The sequence below is a fragment of the Siphateles boraxobius genome, unplaced genomic scaffold, assembly GCF_051911475.1.
Source record: "Siphateles boraxobius isolate OS27281-9 unplaced genomic scaffold, OSU_SipBor_1 86, whole genome shotgun sequence".
NCBI classification, from domain to species: domain Eukaryota; kingdom Metazoa; phylum Chordata; class Actinopteri; order Cypriniformes; family Leuciscidae; genus Siphateles; species Siphateles boraxobius.
Genome location: NW_027509215.1, coordinates 5663839 through 5684431, shown reverse-complemented (window position 1 = coordinate 5684431; position 20593 = coordinate 5663839). Strand labels below are relative to the sequence as shown.

At 36.2% G+C, this 20593-nt stretch overlaps 1 protein-coding gene across 1 annotated transcript; it reads left to right on the top strand.

Moving 5' to 3' along the window:
• Positions 1-170: 170 nt before the first annotated feature.
• Positions 171-19797, top strand: LOC143731400 (uncharacterized). Its single transcript, XM_077222302.1, has 28 exons — positions 171-220; positions 3197-3265; positions 3422-3556; positions 3701-3727; positions 4184-5876; positions 6096-6179; positions 9087-9254; positions 9674-9757; positions 9907-10074; positions 10154-10315; positions 10400-10480; positions 10563-10637; positions 10786-10938; positions 11185-11343; positions 11553-11621; positions 11906-12094; positions 12240-12398; positions 12583-12654; positions 13747-13806; positions 14089-14172; positions 14288-14368; positions 15032-15181; positions 17794-17952; positions 18323-18406; positions 18494-18643; positions 18768-18926; positions 19050-19148; positions 19239-19797. Exons 2-28 carry the CDS (start codon positions 3247-3249, stop codon positions 19441-19443), a joined length of 4728 nt encoding a protein of 1575 aa, XP_077078417.1. The 5' UTR covers positions 171-220; positions 3197-3246; the 3' UTR covers positions 19444-19797.
• Positions 19798-20593: the final 796 nt, after the last annotated feature.

The window sequence follows — 20593 nt, the reverse complement described above, 5'->3', positions numbered from 1 at the left end:
TGAAAAAGATAGCCTATTAATAAAAACCTTAAATAACGTATACCTGATTTCTATTAAGAAAGAGTTGTGTACAGGGTGGTTTCAAAGTGATTCAGACACTGTTAAATTGACGTTGCTCACTTACTCTTTGTCACTGTCAGATTAAAAGTGAAGGTATTTTCCTCTCAGGTATCACTATCTGCTCAAGCTCGCAGGATACACTGCGATGTACAAGCTCCAGGTAAATATGGCATTTATCATATTCTTGACTTTAATAATAATTTTAAAAAGTAATAATAAGACCAGCGAATCACACAGTATTTAGTTTAGAAAATGTTCTACACATAGCCTAATAATAACAATAGTATTGATCTGACACCATGAGAACTGAACTGGACGATGACATCTGTTTTCTCCAGAGTTGATAAGATTAACTAAATTATAATAACTAATGTTTTTTTTACAACGGAATTGAATCAACACCGGATTACTTGAGCTGGACAATGAACTATTTTCTCCTCTGCTGTACTGCCAAAATAAACTTTGTTGCCTTATTATTTTCCTGTTATCACTGTTGCTTTGAAACGATCTTTATTGTAAAAAACGCTATAAATGTAACGATTGTAATTAGATTTCTTCGTCAGATTTAAGTGACAGCCTACTTGAGATTCGGTTTTACCATAAATCAATTATTTAAAACAACATTTAGCCTAATAATATACATTTGCACAACATGTATAAAAAGTGAAACTAAACTGGAAAGTTGCGAATTGAGTGATGAATATATGAAAGCAAAAGGATGACGACGCAGTGTAGGCCTACTGTTTAAAGTCCTCACGCAAGTACTAGAAAATGATGGGCGTGTTGTTCAGCGTAAGTAAAACATGTTAGGACAATCTGACGGGTAGGATGAAATGTCAGGACACCGGTACATGAATCCAAAACTCTTATTAGCTAATGTAGCCTACTTCTCTTTCTCTTCAGTTCATTCGATTTAAGAAATGATTGTTGTTGTCGGAAATATGACTTAAAAACATACTATTAAGAACGCATGTCCTTAATGGGCTATCTACAGAAATGGTGCAAACTGTCCCACAACCAAAAAACACATTTAAAAGTATTCAAATCTTAGATGTTTACATATCCTTCTATCTGTTGAATCCCACAATAATATTTAAAATATCAGTAAGCTTGATATTATATATATAAATAAATATATAATATAAAATCATTATTTATTGGGTAGCCTAGCTACTTTCAATTGGGAGGTGGCTGTCCCCTAACCCCTAAATTTCAACTTGTGAAAATTATATTGAAATGTTTTTTTTCCATTGTTGTTTTTAAAAATATATTTTTTATTTTAAAAATTAAGTTAAAAAAAAACTTCTTTATATTTAATTTTGAAATGTGACACGCATTTTAATTTCACTACCGAAACAATGTGTGTTTTAGTCCATTGGCTGAGACTGATTTTAACCACAACAACCCTACATTTTTGAACTGGAAATATTCCCGTGTCCCTCTCTCTCATAGCCTCTCTTTCATTGCAGATAGGTACCATCATTTTGAGGGAAATGTGTTGTCTGAAATCAGAAAATCTGTGTGTAACTTTAAGGAACGTCCCTACCAAACACCTTTTTTTCTGCAATTAGGCAAACTTTTTTGGGTGTTATTCCACCAAATTTAGTGAGTGTTAATTTGTATGTGTGTACTGTTCAGATCTGTGCTAACCATGTGCTGGTTATCATCTTTGAACTAGGCTCAAAAGTATCTTGTAATTGTAATCAAAAGTAATTGTCACTACCAAAACATGTGGTAAAGTTTCCATAGTGACATCATGGTTTTTTTTAGTGTTCTTCCATAAAATTTCGTTTTTTGTGTGTGTGCAACTGTTCAGAACTGTGCTAGTTAACCATGTGCTGATTGAGTTAGGCTCAAAAGTATCTAAAATTGTCTCTACCGAAACAGTCATGACCGAAACATGTCATCGACTAAAGGGAACACATAATCATTTATTTGGGGGAAATAAACCAAATTTTAGTACAGTTATGCAAATCATTAGTATCTTGGTATGTTTTAGTAGTATTTTAGTAGTGTTTTAATATGTGAGCTAAAATTTTGTAATGTGATGTGGTCGCTATCAAAGCATTATTGTCACTACCAAAAATGTGCCGTCACGACCGAAACATGCCTGTTTGGTCTAAAATAAAGTATATTGAATTATATACTAAGATGGTATTATAGTGTTTGGTTCAATGTAGATTCAAACTAATGAATCCTTAACTTTGAAATCGGTATGATTAACTTAATGCCTTTTACAAAGAAAGATTGGATTAAAAATACAACAAATCTTATGAATTATACTTGAAATATTGTTAAAATTGTAATTGTTATCGATTTACCTGTGAAAACTCTTTTTAAAAATAGCTAAAGATATTAAAAGTTTTGGAATATTTTTCCTCTCCCCAAATTTGTTACTACACTATAATTTAATATGAATAGATCAATATAAGCCTTCTTATTAAATTATAGTGTAGTAACAAATTTGGGGAGAGGAAAAATATTCCAAAACTTTCTGAAAATACAATATGATAATTAACTGCACATAGAAATTGGATATTATACAATTTGCATACATATAAAATTTGTGGAAAAAGACACATTTTGTCAAGACGTTTCCAACTCTGACTTTGAACCAATTCTGTAGAATGGCCCATATACTGTACTACTCCAACCCGTTCTTGTTGTCACAAAAGATGTGGCCTAGTCCTTAATTTAACCATGGGCAACTAGTTGTTCAAATGTAAACTATAATGTAATATCCTAATAAAATTGTAATCGTATTTAAGAAGCTTTCAGACTCTTTCAGTCATTAGTGCTTGCTACTGGTTAAATCAGGTTAGCGTGGTTTTACTGCCATAAAAATTGAATTTTATTCTAATTATACATTTTGGAAGGAGGTAAGTAATGAAAAAATGATTGTGATTGGTTAAGTATCTGACATACTTAAACACTAGTAGTAACTAAGCTACTGGTAGGCTATCTATACTGCTAATTACGTGAAAACACAAAACATAATAATTATATTTCCTCATAATTGTCACTTATTAGGATGAATTCAGGTTAAATGGGACATTTTTCCCAGTTATCTCAGTGGCAAAATGTCTTACAATTAACCAGACTTCACCCCTACATAATATTTGCCTTTTTTGCTCAGGTTGAGCTGGTCATTTCAGATTAGAGGAGTGCACATACTGAAAACAGCAGATGGACATGTCTAATTATGGTAATGTACAGCCCCATGAAACACACCAATCAGATCAGGGCTGATTTGAATAAAGTATTTTTTCTGTTATAGACCCTTCATAAATATTTGCATTTGCATGTAATCTATATGGTTAAAAAATAGAATTAATAATTTGTCTTTCCTTCCTATCGGAAGACAACGAGGAAAACGTGGAGCCTCATGGAGTCTCTAAAATCAACATCTCTGCCCAAAATGGAAGCACTGTTTCAGCACCTCTCATATTAAACTCAACTGTCACAGGAAATATTAATATTTCTAATTACTTTCCAGGTGAGTGGAAGTGCTTCTCTGTTGGTGGAAATGCCATAGCTGAACATATCATGTCAATAATTATACAAATGCACAGTGAAGTCCAAAGAATTAAATAATATACTTTTTGTAATATTTGTAATAATCAAAGATTTATTATTCCAGCTGTAGAGCCTGCAGCTGAAATCACAGGTAATTTACACCACTGGGTAAAGTTATGTATATTGCCATTTAAAAATTTTTTTTTTACCATGTTTACATATGTAAGACCTTATAAACAGTTATAGGGACAGCTTACCTATAGTCATAGTTTACTCTCCCTTATGCCATTCCAAACCTGTATGACTTTGTCTGCAGAACACAGAGAAATATATTTTGAAGTATATTGGTGGTAACCAAACAGGTTGCTATTTTCTCAAAATATCTTCTTTTTTTGTTTCACAGAAGAAAAGCATACTGGTTTGGAACAATATGAGTATGAATAATGATTAGAGAATTAACATTTTTGGGTGAACTACTTCTTTAAGTGGGTAAAATACCCAATTTCTTTACCATATAGTGAGAATTATCAGTACTTGTACAATTAGTTATGAGTATATATTTTGTCAGCGAAATCTAATATCTAAAATAAACCATCTTTTTTTGCAGATACAAGCTCCTTGATCACAGAATACAAGGAGTCCCTACTGTCCGAATATGCCTACATTACAGAATACACTTCCCGTGCCGGTGAACAGGTGCTGCTTAATGACCGCTACATTGATCCGCTGATAGTTCAAAAACACAGAGAAAAGAAAGAGCGAGAGAATGAGATGCGCTCTAGAGGGGAACGATTCTTCAACACAAGAGAAAGTAACCAGAGAAACCAAAACATCAGCCTTGATAAGCTGTTTGGTCCAGAGAATGACCCCAAAAAAGTGACTCCAAGAGCTGTGATTCTCCAAGGTGATTCTGGAAGTGGGAAATCAATCACCGCGCAAAAGATCGTTCTGGACTGGGCCTCTGGAGATCTCTACGCTAGACTCTTCGATGTAGTGTTTCATCTAAGATGTAAAGAGCTCAGCGGTCTCTCAGGAGAGATGAGCTTGGTGGATCTCCTTAACTGCAGTTTAACGCCTAATGAAATTGGTCAGATCTTAAAAGACATACCACAGAGGATCTTGTTCATCATTGATGGTTTTGATGAACTCATGCTGTCAGCATCCAAAGAGGCATTGCCACCAAAACCAGTCATCAAATCCCACCCATTGGCCATTGTTTGCTCTCTTCTGAAAGGACGTATGATGAGAGAGTCCTTCCTGCTGGTTACTACAAGATCGAACGCTGTTGACAAACTGGAGAACATTCTGAGAAAGCCTCAATGCTTCATGGAAATCATGGGATTTTCGGAGAAAGGAGTGAGTGAATACTTCCAGAGGTTCTTTGAGAGCGAAGAGTTTTCAAGTCAAGTGTATGAGCAGGTGAAGAGACAAGAGCTGCTCTACACCGCTTGCTTCATCCCGGTCATCTGCTGGATTGTCTGCACAATTTTCAAAAGAAAAGGAAAAGATGGTGTTGTAACTAGCGAGTTGACGACCACCACGTCCATATTTGTTGATTTTGTGTTCACTCTCTTGAAGCATCACAGTAGTTCGAGTCAGCGTGAAGTGCTCGACCTCCTTAAGAACCTGGGTCAGCTAGCCGAGAGTGGAATGTCAAAACGCCAAGTCCTGTTTTCCAGAAACGATCTTCCTAAAGCAATCTCTGAATTACCAAACATTCCCTTCCTATGCACATTCCGCCAGCAAGAGAGAACTAATCTGAAGGAGATGTTTGGTTTCATGCACCTCAGCTTTCAGGAGTTCTTCACCGCTCTGTTCTATGTGATAACAGACGAGGCGGATGCAAAAATAAAAATCAAGGAGCTATTGGAATCAGCAGGCAATGGGAGGCGCAATGAGCATCTCTTTCCTGTAATCCGGTTCCTTTTTGGTCTCTCAAACAAGAAAGTTAGCCGTTTAATCCTGGGGGGAAATCCACGGTCAACATCTACCGTTATTCGCTCCCAGTTGGAAAAATGGATCAGCAGAGTTATAGAGAAGAAATCCATGGCCACATTGTTCATGAGTGATTTCATTCTTCATTGCTTGTATGAGCTTCATGATAGGGACATACTGAAGAACGTGATGACACTGTGGGAACGCATAGGTATTGACATACACTGGTCTTTGAAGGGGATCGACTGTCAGGTTGTGATGTACTGCCTCAAGTATTCTTCACGCATTATCAGTATGAATATCAAGTGCAATGCAAAAGATCTAAAGATGCTTCATCCTGCACTCTGCATGTGTACATCTTTATGGTAATTTATGTTCTTAAATTATATGATCTTTCAAAAAGAATTTGTATTCCATGGTTTCCAAAGAATACCGTCACAGTAGTGTCCAAAAATGTTATTACCATCTCATCATGTTCTAAAAAACCCTGATGATATATACAATGTATTATAGTTCTTATTATCTTATGAAGGGTTTGGTTTATGTCATGAAGAATTATAGGTTTCTGGTTTTTGTTTTTGAAGGCTGGATTTTGATTCCTTATCTGACACCGATGTTAACCTCCTGACATCAGCCCTGGGGAGGAGAAAGAACGTGGACTATTTGAAGTATGTGCTACTCTTTTTATACCTGTAAATGTAACAATGCCACTACTGCCTCAAGGCACTGAATGGCTGCATGTCCTGATTTTGCCAAGATAAACACGTCCTCCAGCTCTGATTGGTTGATTGGAATGTTGTTCCAGGATGAACAAAGATGTTGATCCAGGACATGTTGTACTTGGTAAAATCAGGTTCTACCTAAAGGACTTGCAAGTTGTGGTGAATGTGATTTCACCAAGTTCAGCTTGTTCCTGGATCAACATCTTTGTTCATCATGGAACAACATTCCAATCATCCAATCACATTTACAATTTATGTCAAGTTAGGCTTACAACCAGGGTAACATCTATGTAATTCACCTATAATTCCCCTATGATTTCAGGAATAAGTTATGGGTAGGGATAGGGTCAGTTTTTTGTACATGAATGTTGTTCCAGTATCAACAAAATTACTAATCACAGTGACCTGCTAGTTATGGTCAAACGGTTGCCGTTATTTTGCCAAGTAAGACATGCTCCTGGATCAACATCCTTTGTTGTACAACATTCCTGTCCAAACCCCTAAACCAACCCTACCCTTAACTTATCTCTAAAATTAAAGGGAAATGATAGGTGAATAAGAATGGTGTAGAAGCCCCTAACCCCTGTCATAAGCCTAAACTTGACATTAACTGTAAACCTATCCCTCAGCTCTTATTGGTTAATGGACTATAGACCTTTCACACAACTTCCGTATTTGTGACCGGACATACGCAATAGTAGCGGTAATCTTCTTTCTCATCGGTCATGGCAACCAAGGGGGTAATCCATCAGCCGGAAACTGAAGCCTCCCGGGGGCCGTCATTGTAGCAGACCATCACCTGCTGTAAGCATCCCATTGACTCCCATTCATTTTGGCGTCACTTTGACAGCGAATAACTTTACATCTGAGGCGTCCAAAGAATTAATTTGTCCATTATTTATTTCTAAAGAAGCACGACAATGTAAAAAAGGCTCCATTACTTTGTATCTTATGCTATGGCCCCGTAGAAGCCGTTTTTGTAAAAATAGGCTAACGATTGAATAATAACCACGCGACTCTGTCGCACCGTAGAGAAATTACCGTATAGACAGGAGGAGAAGCTCGCAGGCAATCTTTTACTGTCTATGAGGCAATCGGGGGGACATGGAGGTATAAAGTCAAGGGAGAAGCCCATAGATAGAGACTCCATAAAAGCGACGGGACAAAATATTTCAACAACATTTTTGAGGAATTTGGTGATTCAGATTTGTCTTTGCACAGCTACTAGAAGATTTACAAATGTCAGACTGGTTGCTCATGTCACATCTACGTCGTCAAGCTCAGTTTGAGCCTACGCAGTCGCTCAGCCATCAGAAAGTGAGTGCTTCTAGTGCGCTTCACTTTTCTCCATTGAAATCAAGGGGGTCGCTGTGTCCATCTCTTTTACTCTCTATGATGGCAACAGTTAAACAAATGGCACAAGCAACAAGCAAGAGTTATGGTAGCGTACCGGGTTGTTCTTGTTATTCCCAAAAGCAGCCATATCTCTCGTTTCATTGCCACTATTCGTTAACGCACCTGTTCAAGTTCAACTTTATTAAGATCTCTTGCGGGCAATTTGTATGCAGCATAATAGACATACACATAAAACACACACCACAATATATATAAAAAAGAAATAAGAACACACAGTAGGCTACATATAAATTTAGAATACAAATATTTACCATTCAGAGTATTTAACAATCTGATTGCACAAGGGACAAATGCATATTTGTATCAGTTGTTCTTCCTCTTTGGTAGTCTATAGCGAGAGCAGAATAGAGAACTTTGAGTGCAAAAAAAAAGGTCACTTCTTAAGTGTTACGATGAGGCAGGAATGAAGCGGAGAGAGAATCCAAATGCAAGCACTATATTTAATGAAACAAACAGGTCATCCAGGGCAAAACAAAGGAACACGGAACTCAAAACAGGAACATGGAGACAGCTACAAGCAACAGCAAACAACGACTGACAAAACAACAACTGAAGCACAGAGATTTAAATACACAGGCAAACAAGCTAAACAAGATAACAAGGGGGCGTGGCTAAGAAACACCTGGGGAGACTAATCAACATAACGGGGAACTGCTAACATGAGACAAGACAGGGGAACACAGACGTGAATCGTGACACTAAGAGCATGATTAAGGACATAACGGTTGAATACAACTGACAGACTTCTTTTTCGTATTCACATCAAAATGCAGTTTAATGTCAATAATAGTCCCTAAATATTTATAACTTTCCATACACTCCACCTTCTCACCCTTAATGAATGCATACTGGGAAGAATGAGCTTCAGTTCTGACATCAATAGACATATCTTTGGTCTTGGATACATTCAGCTCCAGACAAGCATCACCACACCATTTTACAAAGTCATCAACAACTGGACAATGACAAGTTTATTTTTTTTTCGAAGTTGTGTAGACCATTTTCTCTTGCCCGGGTATGTTTTTCTGATGTGTTGACATCTGACAGGAACTCCGCTTCTGCAACGATTACGTATTTCCGGTTATTGTGTGAAAGCTCTATTGTTCCAGGATCAACAAGGATGTTGATCCAGGAACATGTTCTACTTAGTTCCACCATGGTGAACATGATTTCACCATGATCTGATTAACTAATATATGTACACATACATGTTCAGAAATCAGAAATCAAAAAATTCTCATTCTCTTCTGCAATGTTGTGAAAGACACTTCTGATGCTCCTGTTTAGGAAATACTTTATATTTATGCACCACAAATCCATGTTTTGCAATTCTAAATGATAGGGGAAATAAGCAATTCAGACAACCTTTCTTCATTTTTATGCTACATCATAATTAAAATGAACATTTTGTAAAGCAGTGTTATAAATGCATTGCAGCATGGAGGATGGAGCTCTATCAGATGAAAGTGTGCAGACGATCCTGAAAACACTCAGTGGGCAAAAATCAGTGGGTAACATTCGACTGGTGTTGAAGAGCATCAGCGACACAAATGTTGATTTGACCATGAACTTCCTTGTAAAAGAAATGATGGATAGAAGGTTCAGGTAAACCAAACACAATGATGAACATGGTAACAAACAGGCAGCTGACAAATATCATGGACATGAACGTCAAAGTTTCAGGTTTAAATGTACGCAATTATAGGAAAATTTGAGCATAAATATAGGGAACATATGCATACATTTCCATAATGTAAATAAATATAGAGATATGTACATATATTTCAGCTTTTTGCAGAAAAGGGCCCATTTTTACAGTACAAATATTACAACCTGCCTCAATTAATGTGATGTGATTAAAACAATATGCATAATAATTGTAAAAGAATAGAAGAATACTTTAAAAGTTTTAAGATGAAGTGTAGAGATGTGTCAGCTGCCCAAGAAATGCAAGACATCCAATCTTTTTACATTTGAAACCAGGTATTGTGTAGATTAATGCTCATTTCATTTGATTTTCACAGCGTATGCATTGCCAGTCAAGCAGAAACCATACATAAGAGTCTTTGCTCAGAGTTCACCATGGAAAACAAAAATAATTCTGTCTGGTAATTAAATTCATATTCATTTTCCAACCAACATCATTCTCAGTTAAAATGTCTTACATTTATTCAGATAAGAATGTAACATTATGCGACTTGATTTTTTAATAGCAACAAATTATGAATAATTGAATAATTCTTTTTCCTAATTTCAGGTTTACTGTTGGGCATTCAGAAGGGCATCAGGGTGAAACCTCAGAAAAGCTTGGTCTTTGTTATTATCAGGGGTTTTCAAAAATATCCTTCGCGCTCTGTCCTTTCTCTGCAATACCCATGACTGAATTCCTCAAGTCATCCCATAACCTCAGATGCTTCTCAGAGCTGTAGATATTCTCATTTTACCTTTTTATCCTTTTTGTGTTTTTACATGCATAACATTGGTATTTGTGTGTTTGTTCCAAGGAAAAACCTCGAGTTTGGTGTGAATGTGGATGCACTGCTGTCTTTCATAAGTTGTGTTCCTGGTTTAACTGAGCTGGACTTACGAGCAGAGTACCTGACAGATATTTGGACCTCCAGAATTCTGTGCTACCTTCTCGTCAATCCTAAAATTTCTCACATAAAGTAGGAGCAAATAATGTTTACATATTTAATCTCTCAATAAATTTACAGCTGATATATATTTCAATCACATTTATGATCTATTAGGTTTCATGTGAGCAACCTCATGATTAGTGATGACGAGAGGGTCTGTTCAACATTTTCGGTCTTTAGAAAGCCATTTGAACCGTAAGTCATCCTTTCTCTTCATTTTTCTTGGTCCATCAAGCCTGTGGTTTTACTAAATAACTGTCAGTAAAATATTTTTTAGGTACAAGATGCATGAAAGTGAATGGAAAAATCCATCATTGACTCTTGCAATGGACAGATGGGCTCATGATATGGCGTAAGAATTCAAGCATGAAATATCCTGCATTCTTTTAACTTTCACACTTTAAGAATTTTTTGACGTTTCTTTTAAATTTAGGGCAAAGCTCATAACCATTTTAAGTCTTACACACATTTACTGTATGAAAATGAATGTTTCTTTCCAGATATGGTAGCAGTGGAGAGCCGGCACATTCACATTGTCTGGACAAACCGGCACTGGTGAAGCTAACGCTGAGTTTCCCTCCTCTCAAAGGGTCTAGTGTCATTTGGGAGGTTCTTTTCAAAAGGCTTTACAATCTCATTCAATTGACAGAACAGTGAGTTTGTAAAAAAGGAATTGTTGGGAGAACTTTAAAATGTAACGCAACGTGATTCTGATTTTTAGGTTCTCTCAACTATACCGTCTTCAAATATTTTATATTTTTTGTCCATTTTAATTTGTTCATTCAATTTGTTCATTCACAACTTTCTGAACAAGACATCTATAGTTGTCTTGATAAATTCATTGGCTGAAATTCACCCAGTACATTTAACAAGCTAATGCATCATCTTCCTTTTTTAAGATGCCCAGAGTTGGATGAGCATACAGATTCTCTGCTGCGGTTTCTTCACTCTGTTCCTGGTCTGAAGGAGGTTAAAGTTTGGCTAAACAACCTGATTGAGAGCTGGGCGGCTGGTCTGTTCACACTCTTCCTGTCTTGTTCCAGCTTACTTCACTTGCAGTAAGAATAACCTGTTGCGTTTTTCCACTTGAAAACTTATAAAGAAGTGCCATTGTGTGAAAAACATTGTAGACATTAAATACTATGACATCTAAGTATCATGGTCTTTTCATCTGATACCATGGTACTTACACAGTACATCTGTAAGAAAAATGGTTGTGTCTTCTTTCTGTAATTACATCTAAACACGATAAATTCTCTTTTGGCAGATTGAATACCAGTATGTCTATTGTTAGTGATGTGGAGAGTCTGGGTGTGATGAGAGAAGATGGAGTGAGGTAACACACCCGTTTTAAACTTTAACCCCAGCTATACTTTCTAACATTAGCTTAGATTTATAATTGACATTTAGCAGTTCTCTATATTTTCCCTGAGCTTCTTGCAGTGCTCTCTAAAATTGCTTCATAATGTTGTGATGCTGCATCTGGTATTCTGAAACGGTTAATAAAAATATCACCAACTTTCCAACAGGTCTGGATATTCTGAGAGAATATAATTGCTTCAATACATTTTTGTGCTTGAAAGTAGCATTATGCTATGTTTGTCCTCTGTTGTTTTGCAGGCTCTCAGTCGGCTGTAACCATCTGAATTATATAGAAGATGACGGTTGTGATATCGACCTCTTTAAACCTCCAGAGCACAAAGTGGTTCCCTGCATCACCATCGCAGTGACAGATGACTCTGAGAATGCAAATGTGGACTGGAGGAGATTCTTTCAGGCCTACAACCAGCTGAAAGACTTGACTGAGTGGTAACTATTTCAACCCCAGAGAGAGAGAGAGAGAGAGAGAGAGAGAGAGTAGGAGTGTTTGTATGTGTGAAATAGGGAGAATTACAGAAAAATAAGTAGTGCTTTAGTTCACAATGCTTCAAATCTGTATTTCTGTTTTTAACAGTTCTTCAGAGTATGATGAGACTGTGTGTGATCTACTCTCTGCCCTGCACTCGGCCTCTGGTCTGAAGAAGCTTGATCTTTTCTTCAGATTCATGACTGTGGATGGAGCGTCCAGAGTCCTGGATCTCATTCAGATGAACCCCAGTCTGAGTAATTTAACGTGAGAATTCAGTTCACTTCTTTTCATACCATTACACACTGATGGTTGCTTGCAGACTCTTAGAGAAAGCAGTTAATTGGTGATGGTGACATATGCATGTTGAACACCGCATTTCATGATGAGAAAAGCTAATTTAATTACTAATAATTATGTAATTGCTTTAATAATGTACTTTTTGGCTCAGTTTTTGTGCAGTCGGGCAGCCTGAGACAAGTAAAGTGAACTTCAAGAAGGACTACAGGAATGAATTCTCCAGGTGAGGCATTAGTAATTCCTGTATTCTAAAGAACAAGCATCCATGAAGACACGTGCCACCAACTGATGCTTTATAAAAGAGCACATAGTTACTTAACTGAAAATAGAGAGAGACTGAAAACCGAAATTACTAACTCACAGTAACATACTGCAGTCCATCCTATTACTCGTCACCTAGCGCCCTAGTGATGCTATAAAGCAATAACATTATTAGTGCAAAACGCAATACCAGTGCTATTGTAGTACCATTTTATATACTATAATAGCATTTATACATTTATCATACAAGCTGTTGTCTTTATTTTTTCAGTTTTCATTTTTAGTTTAAGTTTTAGAAATTTTGTTTTGTGCTTTATCATTTTTATCATTAAAAATATATATTAGGCTTGAATTTATTTTAGTACTTGAACTTAATTTAATTTAAACAAGTTATTTATTTAAGGCAAAAAAATTAAGTTTCATCTAATATTTAATCTAATATCTTGCTTCAGCTTTATTTCAAATAACATATATATTTTTTAATAGGCTAAGTTTTAGTTAACAATAACAATGCACAATACACTGCAACAATATAATAGCTTTCTATTATTGGTCATTAACAAACATGCTTAACGGGTCTGTAATTTGTAAACATTTGATTATGGATATATATGAGAATATATGAATCAAGGTTTCATGATATTTCTAGCCATTTCTACTAGATCTGTTAAGACTTATATAATAACAAATAATGTGTCACGACATGTACACAAAAAGGTTAGATCCACGACAATCACAGAAACAGACAGGGTATAAATAGACAGGTACAAACAACGTGAGTGGGAACAGCTGTGGGCAATGATCAGTGATGAGTTCAGACAAAGGATTATGGGAAATGCAGTTCATGATGAGGTGGTGACGGTAAGGGGAAGAGACCTCTAGTGGACAACAAGGGAGCACCAACCGGACACTGTGACATAATGAAGATTAATAACATGTAAACAAAACATGAATTTGACAGCTGGTCACTGATCCTGTTTTCTTTCTGTTTGAGATTTCACTGTGCTTTTATTAAATATCGTTAAATGTTGTTATTTCTGTGGTTGTTTTTCAGTGTCCACAGGATGCGTGAGAGTGAAGAGGATAGTGATTCAGACAGATCGAATGACTTATGGTGGGATGACAGTTTTTATTCAAGAGTCTAATTGGAAATCATTATACTTCTGTAATCTGATGTACAGTTTTTCAGAGTGAAACGAGATATTCAATGACATATAATGTATAGCACAAGTCTTGATCCAATCAATCTGAATTTAATTGAAAAGTGTCAGGTTTTGATTTCAGTTTCGACTTTTTGTATTATTTGTGGTGAGGATATGCAATATATTTTTGGATTATTCAGCGCAGTTGTATTTGAGGAAAGTGTTCATCTATCTAACAGTGAAAATATTCCCAGGTGTCCGTCTGCAAGACAGAAGTCAGGTGACAGTGATGAAGACAGCATGTTCTCGCCTCTCAGTGACTGCAGCCATGAAATCAAGTGAGAAAATATTGTATATATAATACTGATACAATCACTACTTCTGCTCAAAACATCAGACTGTAAAGTTAAATCTGCAAAGAAAGCTAACACAGGCTGTGTCTTTTACCTGAAGCGATTCTGATCAGCTGGACAACGTGGAGCGTATTCTTTTCTCAGATATCAGGATGTGGAAAACTTTGTCTGGAAAATGCAGGTAGAGAGCACTGTATTACTTAAACATAATGTAGACCACAAACCAGAATTAAGGATATCCATTAGAGCTAGTTGATAAGTGTTCATTGGTTTCTTTTGGTTTGATATGACTATACTTGGAAGGTCTTTTTTGAGTAATATTTAATTACTGTATATTTAATGGTGCTACTGTATTTAGACTAGAGCAACTAATAATGACTAGTAGGAGTTAAGCCCTGTTTTATGCATTCCTGTCAACCAGTAGAGCATAGTGCTAGCAACGTCATGGTCATGGGTTCGATACCCAGGGAATGCATGTATTGATAGAATGTATACCTTGAATAAGTAAGTCACTTTGGATAAAACAGTCTACTAAATCCAATATCTCAACCATTTTAAAACAAGGATTCACATAAATCTTAAACAAACATAAATTTGATAATATGTTAGAATGCCCTTCTAACATACTGTTTCTAGAAGAGCAAACATTAAAAAAATCTTCCAAATTAATGTTTTAATACATCTCATGGTGATATACTGTACAGTTTGTGTGCATCTGACTCAGTGTGTTGTTTTGAAACAGCAACATACAAATGTTATAAAAAATAAGTGTGATATGTGTTAAGGCTAATTTTACCGTTTTATGTATGTTTTTATTTATTTAGTATTCCTATTTCCCTTTTAGCTTGATTTTAAAGAGCAATGACTCCAATCCCAGCTCACAGTCACTGCTCTCACGGATAGAGATCACCCTGTCTGAAAACTCAGGAGAAACTAGCAGTGACTGGAAAACCTTCATACGAGCATATAACCGATGCAAAGGGCTCTCTATAAGGTAAAAATAAAATTGTCATTGCTCACTATGAAATAGAACATTCAATTTAATATGACCTCAATGTTAATTCATTAAAGAGGCTATACCCTTTTACAAAGTCTTGATTTTGTCTAGAATATGTTTTCATCAGTGGCGGCTGCTGGTCTTTCAAAGAGGGGAAGCTCATTTTCGGCCTACATCATAACATTTTTTAATTTATTTATACTTATTCGCCAACCAAATACCAAGAAATAGGTTGCAGCAGTTTGTCTTTTGACTACACTTGCAAAATCCGCGATGGGACTGAACTCGAATAGCTTCAGGGTCCGTGTATCTTTTGGTCATTTGATTTCCTGTTTGGAATGGAATAACGAGAAATGAAAACCAGCTCGTTTATTCGTTATTTTGTTTAATATATTAATGAATATAAAATATTTATAAATGAAGACAAAATAGCATTACATGTAATATTCACAAAGTTTTATCTTTTATTGTGTAGCCTACATATTCTTCACATACATGTTCCCATATAAATTTGAATGTATGTTCACAGATATATTTACACACACATTCACGGAATGAGTTACTTACTACAGAAGTAGGTTTATATTTTATATTCATTAATATATAGCCATACATGGTCACAGCATATATTGCAGTGCATTGAAAAATATAAGCACTAGTTTCCCATATATGTAAATGTATTTATTTTGCATTTGTATATATTTTGCAGTATATTCCCATATAGTTTTGTTCCGTAAGGGATCTACGGACATCTAATGTTACGGACATATTTTATCATGGTACAGTTCAGTCTATTATTGATTTTTATTTCCACTTCCCTTTTATCCAAAGAGATGGAACTATTTGCACTGTATTTATAAATGGGAAATACATCATGCTAAAATAATCTGTCATGTAGGCCTACTGTGGCTCACATTACTGGGGTCGCTTGCAAATCGCAGCAGTGCGAGTTAAGTGACCAGCAGCATATTTCTGCTTCAAATATTGTGCGTAGTTAACAGTGAGTGGTGGTTTCAGATATTATTTTATTAAAGTGCATTTGCCAGTGCCGCACTCGTGACTCTTATTCTGCCTGACAGAAAGAAAAGCTCGTACTGAAGACGGTGCGGTTTGACCAATCAGATGAAAGGGCGTTTTGTAAACCGATTTGTAAACCACAAACGAAAAATGAAAAATCGGGCCAAAATCAAATTTTTCGTTTTTTAAACTATCCAACAAAACGAGCTGGTTTTCATTTCTCGTTATTCCATTCCAAACAGGAAATCAAATGACCAAAAGATACACGGACCCTTCAGCGTCAGCGACTTTTTATAGTACAAAATCGCTGTCTATCAAAAGGAGATGCAGTCTTTGGACAGACCCTCCAATCATCACGTAGAAGCCCGGAGTCTAGCCCCGATAATCGCAGCATTTATCCCATAGATATATACACTAGATGTCGCCTTGGGGTTCTAAGCATGCGTCAAAACCGCCGCCATCTTGGAACAAGGGTCTTGTCATAGGAAGTAGCTAGTTAACGCTGCTATCTCCGCCTGCACTTCGAATTCATGGATGATGCCGGACTATGGATGTTCGAACGAAATCTAAAAACCAGACAGCAAGGGATTACATTTCACAAGAATGTGAAATTTTGTAATTTTTTTCAAATTTCTCTGGATTCAATGATAAATACATGTCTGACCGTTGGAACGAACCAAAAAAAAAAACTAGAAAATCGCATTCATGACCATTTATGGTGATTTTATTTCCATTAGACCTTTTCCTACATTGACGCTCATGCATTAAAGAGGACGGGCTCCCCTGTTCCATGATGGCGGCTCTATTGACGCATTCGTTCCAATGAACTGCCGTAGCCAAGGCGACATCTAGTGTATATATCTATGCATTTATCCAATGACTGTCTAGTTTCGAAGGACTGAAAAAAACTGTTCAAAGCAGCCCCATTGAAGTCAATGGACCCTGGGCTTCAAGCAGCTGATCCTGAACTGATTTCGTCTTCGAGATGAACATGTTCTAACGCATTTTTAGTCAATAAAATGTTAACACAATAGTACATATTTGACCATTAATTTTTTGAAATTATTGAGGAAGCCGAGCTTCCCTTGCAGTCTTAAAGAAATTCCCACTGGTTTTCATGTTTGAATGTTCAAAACACATTATTTTTCACATATTTTACCTTATTGCAGCACCTCTCTTCCCAGTCTGTCAGTAACGCTTTGTTTAGTTCCTGTCTGTATGAAGGTCTGATTGGTCGGCTGGACCAGAGTGTTATGATTGGTCAAACGCTTCCAGTGTGTGTTTTGGAAATCTCCCGCCTCTTACCATAACCACGAGTTTCAACACACTACTAACTAACTAACCCGTTTTTTTGCGTATGCCTTGTGCGGAAATTATTTAAATGAATGATATTGTCAGACATATATGTTTCCGGAAGAAAACTCAAGACTACAATGGAGTTCAGAAACTTTAGAGATTTAGAGAATAACTCCCTTGGACTGACTGGAACTTTGCAGAACTTTTTCATACTGAAACAGCAGCATTACACACTAGAGATAGAGCATAATAGGTTCTCTTTAACTAAATATGAATCCCTTTCCATGCTACAACAGAAGCTCTACGTTTGACGAGAGTGTGGACGCTCTCCTGTTGTCCCTGCACTCGGTGTCTGGTCTGAAAAACGTGCAGTTGACGACGAACAGCCTGACTGAGAACTGGCCACCAAAGATCCTCTCCCTGTGTCACACATGTCCCAGCCTCCATAATGTCTGGTATGATGATCTGCCAATACTTCTGCTAGAAAGAATGAAAACTAAATATTTTGTTAGATAACTATATTTGTTCCACATGAAATAAAATTAAAAGTTATGATAGTCTTTTCTTCTCCGTTGTGACGTATCTGTGTGAAACGGGTTCTGGAATAAGAAAAAATGTAGAGTGACTTGATTTTGTCCATGGGGAATTGATTGGATGTTTGTGGTTTGATTTATGTATTATTATTATTATTATCATGCAATTGTTGTTGTTGTTGTTTTATTGTCTTATACTGAAAGATTATCTTAAAGCAGGTGGATTGGATATTATGATACATTAAAATAAATATAGTTAAAATAAAGACCTGTTTTTTTCCTCACCTGTCAGTTTGCAGGTGGAGAATGATAAGAGATACAGTGTGCTAAATGTGTGTTCCTGTCTAAACGTCACCAAAAACATCACAGACTCTATGTAAGTCCATCTCAACTATCCAGGCTGTAAAGAAATAACACAGATTCCTAATATGAGCATAAAAATATGCACTTTTCTCTTTTCTAGCTGTACAGTTGACATTCGGTTGGCCCGTGATAGCATGAGTGAAATATCCCCATCATTCATTTCATTCACATCACCATGTTCAGAGATTCCTAAACTCGATGGACAGGAACTCTTTGAAACCCTTAACCACCTTAAAGGTTTAGAAGAAAGGTAAGGATTCTGCCATTTCATTATAAACGTGAAAATGAATAGGTCATAGCAAATATGCACCATTTATATGTATTATTTGCCAACAGTGAACTTAACATTTCTAATTATTTTGCTCATAATCCAGCTGTTCAGAGCATGAAGAGCTTGTGGGTAATTTGATGTCCAGCTTACTCTCAGTTCCTGGTCTGCGGAGAGTCGGACTGAAGATCAGCAGTCTAACACAGAACTGGGTGAAGAGGATTCTGTTCTTAGCCGAAGTCTGTCCCAGTCTTCAGGAGATCAGGTAAGAGGTTGTTTAAAAGAAATTGCAGTTTGTCATTGAATAAAGTTTTTTGTTATTTAGACTTAAAATTTCTCTTAAACATTAAAATGGAAATATTTCTATTGAAATGTGTTATTGTTTCAGATATGACTGCACTGAAAGTGGTGGCTTGTTGTTGGATGATGTTGTGAGGATCCTCCAGAGCTCTCAGATGGATTCAGATTGCAGGATTATCATCACAGGGTTTGTCCTATAATCTTATTTATCCATTTATTAAAGAACTGCACCATTAATTATGACTTATGTTTAATGCTTGTTGTTCAATCTCTGAAGGATGAAGTGCAGTGAAACGATGGATGGGCGCACTGAAATCATGATAGACACATCCAGATCATCATCAGCCTGCGATGAGAAAGCGACGGTCACCTTCTGCAGGGACGCTCTCACAAGACTATTCACAATACATAACATTGAGACAGAAGATAACAATGACGATGACCCTGAGGACCCTGATTATGAAGACTTTATCATTCTTTAGAGATTATGGCAAAAAAATTATCCTAGAATAAGAGTGTTAAACAATCACATCATTTATTATATTTTTATTTAGAGTTACAGAGTTTTAAACAATCAGTGAAAATTTGTAAAAATGGGTTAACTATGGTTTAACTCTATATTGTAAGATGAAATTAATCAGGACAAAACTAAACATAGGGATGTCATGGAAAAATGCTGAATACACAGTATGACCGCAGGTGCAGCATAGCTGAACATACAGTATCCTTATACTGGTAATTGTTTACTTGGTTCTTCAATGGGTTCTTTGACAACATGTTGATTAAACAGAAATGTATGCACTAAATAATATTAATAAACTCATTTTTAAGTGTAAGATGTCCCCCACACCCACATTTTTTCTTTTGACTATAGATGGCACAAACTCACATGTCAACTTCATCTGTTGAAACAGTTTTGATCTAATTTAGTTTATCTGAAAAATAATGTGACAGTATTATGTTTTTTATATAAACGTTTTTTGTGTCTATTTTTTGAATAAGGAATTTGTGGACGTAAAAAAAGTATGTGACAGCAATTCGAGAGCAGTTGAGCGGCTGCACCCATATGAAGATCAGAGCAATGGGTGTGCCGAAAGGTCTATAGGATGTGGATACGGTTAGGGGTTAGTTTCTGTTGTAGCATTAGGCGTCTTCAACTTCAACTTGTCTACCTTTTCCTTAAGCCAACTGTGATTTAGATGATGGTAGGCACTTCCGGTTTGGGGAAGTTCCACTCAAAAAGACTGAAACAGATAATTTAAAATCATAAAGTTGCACTGCAAACAAACCTTGTCTGTCAGTTTGACTTAATGAGCTGTAAAATTCCTTCATATTTCAGATGTCAGAAGAATAACGTAATGCTTGATATTTTTAACAGGGTTGCCACCCGTCCCGTAAAATACAGGACCGTCCCGTATTCACAGGTAGCCTAAAATGGTGCGTCCCATAAAAAAATCAATATAGTATATACATTATACACATAAAGATTTTGCAGTGTGAAGAATATCAATAGCAAATATAAAGAAATCAATTTCACAATAAATTATTACATTGTTTAATACATTTTTAGCTAAATGTGATTTGTATATTCTGAAACAATTCTGAAATGCATAACTTAACTTCGGACAGTTA

What these genes read in the sequence shown, in the direction of transcription:
- LOC143731400 (XM_077222302.1), top strand. An exon ending in AGATGGGCTCATGATATGGC is followed by an intron (nt 10,638 to 10,785) that starts GTAAGAATTCAA and finishes GTTTCTTTCCAG; the next exon opens with ATATGGTAGCAGTGGAGAGC. An exon ending in CTGAAAGACTTGACTGAGTG is followed by an intron (nt 12,095 to 12,239) that starts GTAACTATTTCA and finishes TGTTTTTAACAG; the next exon opens with TTCTTCAGAGTATGATGAGA.